General features: G+C 55.2%; 5 protein-coding genes across 5 annotated transcripts; 3 read left to right on the plus strand and 2 right to left on the minus strand.

Annotated features, from left to right (window-relative positions):
* Positions 1 to 654: 654 nt before the first annotated feature.
* LRP88_02706 (FAD dependent oxidoreductase) lies at positions 655 to 2,123 on the plus strand (the record flags this gene model as incomplete). Its single annotated transcript, XM_083239346.1, has 2 exons — positions 655 to 906; positions 999 to 2,123. 2 exons carry the CDS (start codon positions 655 to 657, stop codon positions 2,121 to 2,123), a joined length of 1,377 nt encoding a protein of 458 aa, XP_083104476.1.
* Positions 2,124 to 2,432: 309 nt separating this feature from the next.
* On the minus strand, positions 2,433 to 4,245 carry LRP88_02707 (acyl--CoA ligase; the record flags this gene model as incomplete). Its single annotated transcript, XM_083239347.1, has 3 exons — positions 2,433 to 2,516; positions 2,573 to 3,592; positions 3,640 to 4,245. 3 exons carry the CDS (start codon positions 4,243 to 4,245, stop codon positions 2,433 to 2,435), a joined length of 1,710 nt encoding a protein of 569 aa, XP_083104477.1.
* Positions 4,246 to 6,094: 1,849 nt separating this feature from the next.
* On the plus strand, positions 6,095 to 7,177 carry LRP88_02708 (thioredoxin-like [2Fe-2S] ferredoxin-domain-containing protein; the record flags this gene model as incomplete). The annotated part of the gene is made up of 3 exons (XM_083239348.1): positions 6,095 to 6,217; positions 6,341 to 6,631; positions 6,809 to 7,177. 3 exons carry the CDS (start codon positions 6,095 to 6,097, stop codon positions 7,175 to 7,177), a joined length of 783 nt encoding a protein of 260 aa, XP_083104478.1.
* A 321-nt stretch (positions 7,178 to 7,498) lies between these two features.
* On the minus strand, positions 7,499 to 9,283 carry LRP88_02709 (uncharacterized protein; the record flags this gene model as incomplete). Its single annotated transcript, XM_083239349.1, has 2 exons — positions 7,499 to 8,734; positions 8,972 to 9,283. The coding sequence occupies 2 exons, from the start codon at positions 9,281 to 9,283 to the stop codon at positions 7,499 to 7,501; spliced, it is 1,548 nt and encodes a 515-aa protein (XP_083104479.1).
* A 1,365-nt stretch (positions 9,284 to 10,648) lies between these two features.
* LRP88_02710 (uncharacterized protein) lies at positions 10,649 to 12,345 on the plus strand (the record flags this gene model as incomplete). Its single annotated transcript, XM_083239350.1, has 3 exons — positions 10,649 to 10,659; positions 10,842 to 11,814; positions 11,866 to 12,345. 3 exons carry the CDS (start codon positions 10,649 to 10,651, stop codon positions 12,343 to 12,345), a joined length of 1,464 nt encoding a protein of 487 aa, XP_083104480.1.
* Between the last annotated feature and the right edge of the window lie 377 nt (positions 12,346 to 12,722).

Below are 12,722 nucleotides of genomic sequence, written 5' to 3' on the forward strand. Positions count from 1 at the left end.
ACATGTTGCGAGTACATGGATACGGGGAGTAATAATGCAAAAGTTCGGCATAGCTCTGCAAGGGATCAGCAGAGGAAGGGAAGGGACACAGGATGCGGAACGGTTAAAAAGGTTTCTCACAGGATTGCATCAAGCCATTGAAGGAGCGGAAGACGGATACTTATTGTTGACTCGAGAGGTGGAATCATGTAAATTATAGAAATGGCTCGTCGAGTATACTTTTGAAGCCCGGGACACCCAGAGGAAAGGCCTCGTTGGGAATGGGCAGCAGCTGGATTCATAGCTGACGGAGGAGGTTGATCTGATAGTTGGTGATGATTCTGACGACGAAATGGCATGAATATGATATGACCAGTTCAAGTAAACAAGTGCATTTTCTGAAGTGATTGACTGTTAAAGCTGCAGCTTGTTGCTCTGTTTATCTTGCATTGATGCCTATCTTGTCTGATAAAGCCCAAGACTCGCGCCATGTACGTTATGTAAGTCGGGTACTGTATAAGGCGGGGTCTGTAGGAGCGATACATGACGATGCACTTGTACTCATTCAACTACGACGAGATATCTCATTGAAAGGCCACGACAGCCGAGGTTACAAAAGAGAACGAGTACACACACACAACAAGCTCACTAAACTAAACTACCACTTGGGCAACAATGACAGTCCCCACGCCGCTTCAAGGACAGGCAGACCTGCCCAGTGTCGAGAGCACCAAGTCATACTGGCATCAGCAGCCATCAGACAGGTTGCTGGGCCATCGGACCACGGAAGACCTCCCCGCCACGGTTGACGTGGTCGTCGTCGGCAGCGGCATCACGGGTGCGTTTGCAGCGAGGGAGCTGGTCAAGGGTGGGAAGAAGGTGGTGCTTCTTGAGGCGAGGGAGGCTTGCTGGGGAGCTACAGGACGGGTGAGTGGATGTTTGATTCTCATTGAAGCATGATACTTTTATCCTTTGTTAGGTATCTCAATTGGGTTGAAATATGCTGACAACTTGGACAGAACGGTGGTCACTGTCAACCATTCATCTACGCTGCCAAACCACCCGTCTCCCGCTTCGAGCTGGGCACATACAACTTCCTCCGCGACCTCGTCGCCGAGAACAAGATCCCCTGCGACTGGGAAACCACCGGGGGCGTTCACGTTCTCCCCTCAAAGTCGGTGCTCGACCTCGTGTCCAAGCATCTCGACCGTTTGAGGCGAGAGTTCCCTGATCTGGCCGACCAGGCCAAGATCGTCACTGATAAAGAGGAGCTGCAGAAGCTGCGTGTTCCTCAGGCATATGCTGCTGTATATCAGCCTAATGCTGCCAAGTTGTGGCCATACAAGCTCGTGGCCTGGGTCTTTGAGAACCTTCTCAGCGAGAACGACTCGAGTGTATTCAACCTCCAGACAAAGACGCCAGTTCAACACTTGCAGCGCGTGGGAGATTCATGGACTCTGCACACACCTCGCGGACAGATCACAGCCAAGTCGGTTGTTCTGGCCACAAACGCCTACACCTCTCACCTCCTCCCCAAGCTCACGGGTCTGCTCGTCCCTGTCCGTGGACAGGTCTGTGCCCTGACACCGCCTGGAGACAGCTCGCCTCTGCCGCACACTCACGTGTGGGAAACGCCCACTGGTGGTGATGACTATCTCATTCAACGGCCTTCGGGCGAGCTCATACTCGGTGGTGAGAGGCTGGGTGTGCCGGAGAGGGAGGTTGGTGTGTCGCGGGACGATTCCGTTGATCCTGTCATCGGCCAGCGGCTACGGGCTGCTTTGCACGAAGCAGTCAAACTCAAGGCGCCTGGAAAGGCCGAGGAGGCTAACCTGGACGCCACGTATGAGTGGACGGGCATCATGGGTTACTCACGGGACGGGTACCCCTGGGTCGGTCAGGTGCCCGCAGCCCTCGGCGGCGAAGATAGCGGACTATGGATAAGCGCTGGATACACGGGCCACGGCATGCCGGTAGCAGCAAGGTGTGCTGTTGCTGTGGCCCACGAGATATTGGGGGTCAAGGGAGGTGTTGAGCTCCCGGCTGAGTACCGTATCCACGGAGGCAGGGCCGATAGGGCGAGGGTCATGGCGATCCCGACGACGCTGGAGGAGGAGATCAAAGCCGTCATCGGCGATCTTTGAGATGTAGACTTGGGGCCAAGAATAGTGATATATAGACTATGGATATAGAGCCCAAGTGAAAAGCAAGACATGAACCAAGTCATTCCGGATCCGTTTATATGACCGCCGAGAACATTCCCTCAGTACCTGAAACCCACGGAGCCTTCATATTAGTACGTTAGAACTCTCCCCTGATAGGTTCGGCTTCGCGTCCAGTCAACATCATCACCGCCTTGCTGTAATACTATAGAGGACCCGCAGACGTGCCGAGGGTCACGCCCTGCGAGAAGAGACAACGGATTAGCATGCACGCATATGGCCGCCGCCGACCTACAGCTTGGCGCGCACCTCTCGGCCGTCGTTGACCTCACGCTGAGCCCGTTCGCGGAGCGCCTTGCGGAGAATCTTGCCAGACTGGGGTCGACATGTGTTAGTTGGGACTGGCCGTGTATCAAGAAAGGGGGGCTTACAGGAATCTTGGGTATGGCATCGACAAACACCACGCCGCCCCTGAGTCGTTTGTGTCTGGCTACACGTGTGGCCAGCCAGTCGGCGATGGCCTGTTCCGTCGTATCCTTGCCACTGGGCGTCTTCACAATGTAAGCGCGCGGCAGCTCCTCGCCGTCGATGACGGCCCCGATGACAGCAGCGTCAGCGACATCCTCTCGCTCCAGAAGGATAGACTCGAGTTCGGCTGGAGCGACTTGGAACCCCTTGACCTTGATCAACTCTTTCACCCGATCGACGATGTGAAAGAGTGTTCCTTGCTCATACTCCTCCACGTAAGCAACGTCTCCTGTGCGAAGCCATCGAGTTCCATCCGAGTCCAAGACGAAGGCATCCTGTGTTGCAGTAGGATTGCGCCAGTACCCGCGCATCACCGTAGGACCCGTGATCCAGAGCTCACCCGAAGTGTTCGCAGTCGTGATCTCGGCCCCCGTCTCGATGTCGGTCAACCTTGCTTGGCAGTCAGGCATGAGTTCACCAACCGCAGAGCTGGAGGGCTTGTTGGGATCCCACGACAGTGCTGTGCAGGTCGCTTCTGTCATGCCCCAGCCTTGCCGCACCACTGAGACGCCTTGGGGCATCATGCTGTTGATCTCACGCTGTGTGTCCTTTGCTAGCGGCGCCGCTCCGGAGGCAATCATGTCGATGCTGCTAAGGTCAGCGCGCCGGGCCAGCGGATGTTTGGACATGAGAATGAGAATGGGCGGGACGGCGAGTAGCTTAGTGATGCGCAAGGTCTGAATGTGAGCAAGCATCTTGGGGAAGTCGAACGAGGGCATAACATAGACGGGTATCCGCTCGTAGGGGAAGCAAGTGATGAAGTAGCCTTGACTAAAGGCGTGATACATCGGCAGAAAGCAGAGAGCGGCAGCACGGCGGGTGCGAGCTTCGTACTCTTGATTGAGTTTCTGAAAGCTAACGACTCCGAGGCCATTGGCAACGTGATTGTAGTGTGATATTTCAACGCCTTTGGGCATTCCAGTCTGCGAGTTGTCAGTATACGTCGGGAGGCCATCGAAGCAAACCTTACCGTCCCTGAGCTATAGTTGAGAGTGCAAGTGACATTCTTGGAATCGTTTGGCTCCGACCATGCAAACTTTTCACCCTTTGCCTTGGACGATATGAGTTCAGTCCAGTGACGACTGCCCTTGCGAGGCTCAGCTTCGAGAACTGGCGAGTCTGGCCATGTCGAGTCAAACATGAAGACTTGATCACTCTTCATGCCTGCTTGAGTCGCGGCATCCAATGAAACATCCAGAACTTCCTCGGCAGCAATCATGAAGGAGGCTTGGCTATCCTTGAGCTGAAAGGCCAACTCTCGGCTGACCGAACTCGGACCTGCCCCTGTAAAGACGCCACCGGCCATCCATATTCCAAACACAATGGTTGGGAAGAAGATACTATTGCCCGCAATAAGAAGCACGCGGTCCCCTGGCTTGAGCCCGTTGTCTATTAGGCCAACAGCAATGCGCTTGGCGAGCAGACGGGCATCGGAGTAGGTGAGATAGTGCGTCTCAGGGCGATCGGGGTCGATCCAAGCCTTGTTGCTGGAGATAGGACCGGAAGGAGAACCGAAGACCCATTGCTGTATAGAACAGTTGGGAACCGTGACGGAAAAGCGCGACTTAATTGGCATGGTGCGAGCTTCTCACGAGGAGGAGAGAATGCAGCTTGGAGGAGGAGAAGAAGAAGTAGGAGAGATAGGAGGAGGAAGAGAGAGAGAGATAGGAGGTTGAGGCAGAGGAAGAGGAGGAGGGGGTTGAGATACTCAGTTAGGAAAGAGCGCACTCATTGATCCATTGAGGGAAGGAACGGGATGGCAGTTATTGATGAGCCTTAGCTTGGTCTTATCTGAGGTCTGAGGCTGAAGTCTCCTTTCTCGACCCTCGTCTTTTTCACTTGTTGGCAATGGAAGCGAGCAGCGCCGCCAGATCAATCAGTCCAATAATTGCAGCCGTGGCTGGGGGATATTGTACCTATAATTCTATACAATAAATAAGCCTGTCCGGGCTTGTCTCTTCTTGACCTGGGCTCGAAACGGGCTAAAATTAGTCTCAACCATCACAGCGCCGGCTCCCTACGCCAAACCTGGGACCCCTCCCCGCATCACGGAAACTGAGAGATGAGAGGTCGCTCACGAGCGACGAACCAGCATGAACCGCGTTCGAGAGGAGAGGGCGCTTTCAGGATATTCGCCCACCGGGTGGCTAGCGGGCTCCGTGTTATGAAGCCTCGAGGGGCCACGACATGAGCCGCTGTGCCACATCACCGCCCAATACAATGTCCTGTTTCAGAGCGACGAGACAAGCCTGTAGCCGAAAGACTCTGTGTGTGTGTGCTGGTGCTGCCCAGACACCGAGAGTTCAGATCCGTCCAAGTTACGTACTTTGACTTTGATGTTGGGTTGACGGGAAGACGCGACGACCCTTTAAGCTTATATGGACCCTGTACGCCGTCGTCTAAGTCACGGCACGTGAGGAAGCGAATTGCGAGTGAGCGAGTGAGATCGTCATTGAGAGAATATCAGAAAATTTGCTCTGACGTCTCACCGAGACCAGGCACGCACGGCAAGGTGACAGCCGAGCCCGTGGTGGTTCAGGGCTGATCATGACAAGGCTCCTCAGCCGGAGGCGACCCAATGTCTGTGCTGACCGCCGCACAATGCCCTCATCTCGCATCGAGTCTGGACAAGAGGTGAGCCCGGGCGGTCAAGCACGACATGACAAGGCCTGCCCAGTAACGTGTAGCTGTGGTAATCAGCACCTGCGGGGAGACATTGGCAGATTGCGCGCGGGCAGCTGGACCGAGATGCGGTGCCACGCGTGCAATCCTTTGATGGTGTGAAGGGACGGGATTGAAAATGTGTTGGCAGAAGGAGATATCTTCGGCTAGCAAGGAGACGAGAGAACCACCCGTTACCCAAGCTCATATGACCTCCTTCGCCCTATGTCACGATAACATCCTCTCTGTAAAGTTCCGGTAAGCGAGGGCTTGAGCGACAAGGAAGCGATATCAAGGTCGATCGATACACTCGCCAACACCAACACGGCCACTGGACGGAGCTTCTTCTAGAAACGGGCGGTGTTGCGAGCTTTTTGGGCGGTGAACTTGCAGAGATACAGTTGGACTACGGATTGAAGCAAACGTAGTTTAAGAATATTCGGTTCACTACATGGCGAGAATCCTCAATAGTTGGTAGAACATGAAAGACAGAGTGGATAGCACTTCTCAATGAGAATGGTCGACTGAAGATGGGTGCAACAGCAGAAACGGTACGTACCGTCGGGCCAATGCTAAGCACCGGCTAAACCCGACATTCAGCCGAGTGCACCAATCACAGATGCCCATTTTACAAGCAGCTCCAATTCGATTGCTTCGTTCTACGACGGCGACATTTTGACAAGACCCAGACGACCTCACGATCGCTCTCGAAGCCGACCTCCTCCCCCGACGACGCCGCTCCGTTCTTCAATCTCCCCGTCACAATGGCGAGCAAGATCTCTCCCCTCCTCCGATCCGCCCTCCGGCCGGTGTGCCGGGCAACCCGCCCTCAGACCCGAGCCGCCTTCTCCCTCTCAGCCCGCCGACCGAGCGACTCCCTCATGGTGGTAAGCAACCACTCCCCGTCGTCAATTGGCGATCCCAATTGCGGCCATGCACGCATCTACCGAAGTGCAGAGTCTTGATCAGTGAATGGAGCCTGTGTCTGACGTCTTTTCCGTGTGCCACAGCATCGCAACACCAAGGACAACAACCCGGAGCTCCCCTTCAAGTTCAACGAGAAGAACCAGGCCGTCATTGCCGAGATCCTCAAGAAATACCCCCCGCAGTACAAGAAGGCCGCCGTCATGCCCCTGCTCGACCTCGGCCAGCGCCAGCACGGCTTCACCAGCATCAGCGTCATGAACGAGGTCGCCCGCCTCCTCGAGATGCCCCCCATGCGAGTCTACGAGGTTGCGTCCTTTTACACCATGTACAACCGAACCCCCGTGGGCAAGTTCTTTGTCCAGATCTGCACTACTGTACGTTTGCTCTCTTACTTCTCAACCCGGAACTCAATAGCACGTATCTGGGAATGGCAATTGCTGCTCCGCTCGGCTGTGGCCGTATCGGACGGTTTCTCGGGTCGAGGCGGATAGACGTCATTGAAGACCCGGACAATAGAGAAGCACGGAATCAACTGACAACTTCTTTACTAGACCCCTTGCCAGCTCGGAGGCTGCGGTTCCGACGTCATCGTCAAGGCCATCAAGAACCACCTCGGCATCAAGCAGGGCGAGACCACAGCTGACGGCCTCTTCACCATCCTCGAGGTCGAGTGCCTCGGCGCCTGCGTCAACGCCCCCATGATCCAGATCAACGACGACTACTACGAGGACCTCACCCCCGAGTCCGTCGTCGACCTTCTCAAGGCCCTCAAGGCCAGCGCCACTGCTACCGATCCCTCCACCGTCAGCGTCCCCAAGCCCGGCCCCCTCAGCGGCCGAAGCACATGCGAGAACAGCGCCGGCCAGACGAACCTGCTCGCGGAGCCCTGGGGAACCGAGACCACGCGGTCCGACTTGTAGAACTACAATGCAATATCAATTCATCTTTTTTTAAGTTCAAGGGCATGGAATATCAGAGGCAGGTGATGGAAAAAGAGCCGCGCGGGAGGAGGCAACGACTGTACATAACACTGCTTTGAATGTAATCCATGGTATAGAACGTTTGGATTTCATCAAGAGACTACGTGAGATAATCAACTGTGTGGTTTTCCTGCTTCATTGATTCTTGCCTTCTTCACTCATACCAATGTGAGAACGTTTGCCCGTTTCGAAATATTCAAGTCGCGCCAAAAAGGAAACCTCCAAGCCCAAAGATATGTATATCCAAGTTTTCTCTCCAGACTATTCTCCCACCCGCAAGATCCAGCCGTCTCCGAGTCGCTGTCCGTCCTCGCCCACGCCACCCCAGATGAGGATACCATTCTCCTCGAGGTCACCCATGGGCGCACTCGCGATCCATCCTCTCGACTCGGGCAGCTCGTCGCTGTTGTCGTCGTCATAAGGTTCCAGGCCGACCGGAGTCCACTTGCCCTCACCAGTCTTGCGGCCAACAGCCTGCCACATGGCAGCTGTAACGCTGGCGGCTGTCATGCCCAGAGGAGGAACCTGGAACATCCAGACGTCGTCGAGGAACTTGCCTGCGCCGGCATGACCCTCGGAGCTGGGCTCGCGCTCACCCATAGTCAGGACGAGGTACTCACGACCACCACCCACGGTGATGGCCTCGAAGGATGCGACGCTGCGAGGCTCAGGCCATACCTGAGAAGGTTCGGCGTGGATCTCTGTGGTTTCAGAGTTGGGGTCACTCTGCAGGATGATCTGCCAGCCACCCCGAGCTCGGACGGAGACCTCACCCTTGGAGCCTTTGTCATCAAAGGTCTCGACTTCGAGATGCAGGAAGTCCAGCTGTCCTCCAAGCTCCGTCTCACCATCGAAGCCACCGAAGCGGAAGAGACGGCTCTTGCTGATGCAGATGGCAGTGCCACCTCTGGCAGGGCCAGGGGCGGCGGGGAGCTCGCTCCAAGTGCGATCGTGGACATTGAAGGCCCAGATGTCGTTGGTGCGCTCGCCATTGGTGAGGCAGCCGGCGTGAACGAAGAATGTACCGTAACCATTGGACTCCTCGTCAACGGCATCTTCAGCGACATTGCCAACAATGGGGTCCTGAGGGATACCAGTCTTGGAGGTGTCGCCCAGAGCCCACTCCGACCATGTCTCGGGCTGCTTAGGTCGCGGGGAAGCGAAATCTCGGGGGCGGTCGATAGCAGCGGCCGTGTGATAGCTTCGAGGAGCGGGATGGGGAATGATGTTGCCGCCCTTGACAGCGGGAGCTGGGTCAAGATATGACCAATTGTTGGAGCGAGTGTCGAATACCCAGACACGGCCAGCCTCGTCGAGAGGCGTCATGTCAGGGCCACCGCGGCCGCCAAAGAGGAAGATGCGGGATCCAATGACGGCGGTAGCATGGCCGACTCGCGGGGCCGGTACATCGCCAAGCTCCAGAGGCTCGGGACCGGCGGGCTGCTTGCCCTTGGCCTTGCTCTCAACGGGCGAGGCGAGAGGAACATCATCAAGGGGCTTTTCAGCTCCTGCCTCAGTAGATTCGTCATCAGAATCCTCTTCAGAGTCGTCTTCAGAATCTTCTTCAGAATCTTCTTCAGAATCGTCGTCAGAATCGTCGTCAGATTCTTTTGGTTCCTTCTCTGGCTTCTTTGCCTCAGCAGGTGCCTGGACGGGCGCCTGGGTAGGTGCTTCGGTGGTTGCGGGAGCTTCGGGCTCTGGCTGTTGGGGCCGCTCATCGGGCTTCGCGGCGACAGGCTTGATCTTGTAGTAATCGGCACCGGCGCCGCTCCAGGGCAAGTTGATGACGTGCATGCAGTTGTCGACGGGCTCACGGGGCTCGATCTCGCCGCCAAAGATGTAGGCGGAGCCTTGGATGATGTCGAGAGAGTGGGAAGAGCGGGGGACGGGAGGAACCTCGATGCGCTCCCAAGTGCCCTTGATGGCGTCCCTTCGCGGGGCACCACCTACAGCGGGCACAGAGGGCATGGGCATGGAAGGGAGGTTCTGCGAGACATTGTGCAAAAGGTCGGTGGTGCGGCGCTTGAGCAGAGAGAAGGACTCCATGGCGAGCGTCGGTTTGGCGGGGAATGCGCAATGAGGCCGGAGGGCCTAGCTTGAATGTAAGCGAAAGCGGTTACTGTGGGAGTTGTAAACGACGTGAATTGTTCGATGGCGATGGTGATGATGTAGGAGGAGAGAAGGGAAAGGTGGATGGCCTGTCAGCCGCGGGGAACAAAGCTTACAGGGCACGAGGTGAGATTGGATGTTGGATCTGAAGACGTCTAAAGTGGAAGAGCCCGAGTCCGAGAGAGTGCGAGAGAGTGACAACGATAACGAGGGGGATGACGTAGGTCTCTGGCGATTGGGGCACCGGGGATTGCTGGATATTTACGGGGACCTTTCCCAATCAATTGTAAACGACGCGATCCGTCAGAAGAGGCGCAGACGATGGTAGGATGATGTCTTCCTCCTTGCTGTTCACATCCAATCTGACAGTTCTAGACCTTGTTAGTTACCGGTTGCGTGTAGGTCCCCGGGCAGCAAGTCAAGTCGCAAACCGACCGCCGAAAGAGGGGACCTCTAGTGGGGTGCTCCGTACAGTAAGCTCTTAGTAGCGGCGGCACTGAGAGTTCTGGGCTATCGATTTTCAGGGTCTATTTTGGGTTCGTGGCTGGAGAATGTGTCTTGGCTGGGGACAGCAAGAGGAATGGATCTGCCGTCGAGTCGTTTTTGCTGCTTGCAATCATTGTCTCCGAGTCTCATTGGCAAGATCTGAGCAATGTCCACTGTGAGCTGCAGTCGTTCCAACGGCTGCTTCGCCTCAAAGGAGCTGATCAAGGTGATTTGCTAACTCCAAGCCACATTGACATTCGCCGTCTTTACGCGGCAGTCTCAATCCGGGCGTGAGATGCCACAGCCTCAACCTAGAACAGCAAAACCTTGGATGTATTATCGGTGATTTATAGGTTGTTCTTTCTTCTGTACGTGCCCGGTCAAAGGCGGGCTTTTTAGGTGTCAGACGAGTTTGGTTTTGTAGCGCATTAATGGAGTCAACCACTTGACCAGGCGCGGAGCACATGCGTGCTGTTACGGTGGCAGAGAAAGGGTTGAAAGTCCAGTCCTTGCTCTGGTTCCCTTGCACTTGTTGGTGTTTCGCCGCCCGTGGCAGTGCAGACAGAGCCTGAGACAGACTCAGCTACGGGAGTACAACCAACTCTCATTTCATCCGATGGCCAAGGCGGCAGTTAGTGCTCGGCTCGGGACGGGCCTATGCCGATGAGATTGGATGGATGAAAGGCCGATAACAACAAGTACTTGGTCGATCAATCTATCTCCAACCTCGATGCCGCGGCAAAGATTGAATGACTATTCGTCCATGTCGGTCGACAAGCAAGGGTCTTGACACTCCGCATGGGCTGAAGCTCCCCCATGTCTCACTCGTAAGGCAATTGGTTGCCCCTTGCCACGCGAGCGCGCGGTTACAGCCTCAGCAGCTGAACAGGCTCTCTTATGGCCATCGTCGTCTTCCAATTCTTGCACAGCAGACGCTATCGCCTTCACTCAACACAAGCTCCAGAATCTTTCGCCAAAACTGTCACGCCGCTTGACTTTACACTTATAGCTCCACGCCGATGGAGGAAATATACCAAAAGATCGCCGAGTTCAACCCGCAGCGTCCAAAGCAGTCATCCGAGGTTGTCACCCAATTTGAGGTGACCGAGCTCTGGCGCAATGACGACACGGGCATCGTCAATGCCTGCGATGTCGCCGTTCCTGTTCAAAACGTGCCTACGTGGCTAGCCTTGGAAACCCGGCCCTCCGCCTCAGTAGGAACAGAGACCTTGGTCCTGCGCCTCGTTTGGCCCGAGTTCAGCATGGATGAGCACCGTGTCGACCTACCAGGCGCTGTTAAGCAGTTGCTGCTGGCACATTTCGGTCTTGAACTGGCTTACGATTACTTCCCGAGTTGCCTCGCTGGAGCCAGCGCCTTTCCCCAGGTTGCAAAGCCAGACAGAGACGAGCAAGCATTCGTCTTTTGCTATCTGCCCAAGATTGCCGCCATATGGTCACATAGTCGCTTCAGGCCGCCGTTGGTCCGCCAGAGTGTCACGAACGGCATTCTATTAGCCCAAAGAAAAGAGAGAGAGACTATTAAGCAGTTTCTCAAGAGCGAGAGCAAATGGCAACTGGCCACTGCCAGCCATGACATGTTCCCTGCCCTCCTTTGCAGTCTCATGCTCCATGGCCAGATAGAGATTACGCAAGGAGAGATAAAGAACAACATCCAGGCGGTTGAAGGAAGGACGGGATACACCGACTTCAAGACCAAACGAAAACACCTGGCGACTGGGGAGCTGGCAGATGTAGCTGCGAAGATCACCGACTACTCCTCTCGATTGGCTAGCACGAATAGGAAGAGCAAGACACTGGAGAACCTGATGGAATTTACCCAGCGAACGATCAGCTCAGATCAGAGAATCGTCTCCGAGGGAGATAAGATCATGAAGAACCACATTCAAGTACTCCAAGAAAGGTTGAAGATGCAGGTTATGGATCGAGAGTACACCCTAAAGCGGGCGCAGATCCAGAACGAAGTGGTACGTTGATTCGCATGGGAACAAGAAGCAAGCTAACAAGGTCCTCAGCTATTGAGCCTAATGTCTATGAACTACAGCCTTTCCAACACCCTCATCTCGATATCCACCCTTCGCGATGCCGCTTCTATGAAGACGCTGGCCTTTGTCACTATGTTTTTCCTACCTGGCAGCTTCATCTCGGCGTTGTTCTCGACCGATGTCTTTGACTGGGATGGAGTCAAGAAGGGGGCCATCGGAGTCCCATCCACACCGCAGTTCGGACTGTACTGGGCCATCACGATCCCTCTGACGGTCGTCACCTTTCTGCTGTACTTTCTCTGGGCAGAGTGCTCCAGCTACGAGCGCAGTCAGAAACGGGAGTGGAAGAAGTGGGAGAATTGGGGGCTGTCTAGCAGTGAGAGCCTCGAGTCTGACCAGTCTCAGTCTCTTCGCGAGACATTCAAAGAAAACCGGGACAAGGTTATGAGGGAGTACCATGCTTTCATTAGGAGAGGGCGGGGGTCTAGAACCAAGGATGACTTGCCATGATGTTACAGATCTTACACGCGAGTAGAGGAGGCACGCTTTGTACGAATATGCGTACCTATGATGGGGTACTTGATGGAGTTGGTGTTGGACGTGGACGAGTGCTTGGATTGGATACCTATTGAGATTCTGTTTATACCCACCCTACCTCTAGCTGATAGAGAAGCGAACGATTCATGACATAGTGATAAGCAGCGCCAAAAAGCCCGTGCGTGAGTTCTAGAAGAACTGGGTAGGAGAATCTGTTGATCACTACGTAGATAGTACCTGGAGGGTGGGATATACCAGGAAGCTAGCTGGGCTTTGGCCGATAACATGGACGGTTTGCGATCCGTCCTCTCGGGCAATTCTCATCTCGATCGCATCTTGTAAGCGCGATC

This window comes from Fusarium phalaenopsidis (genome assembly GCF_050370095.1).
Source record: "Fusarium phalaenopsidis strain FUZ10S chromosome Unknown contig_32286, whole genome shotgun sequence".
Lineage (NCBI taxonomy): Eukaryota > Fungi > Ascomycota > Sordariomycetes > Hypocreales > Nectriaceae > Fusarium > Fusarium phalaenopsidis.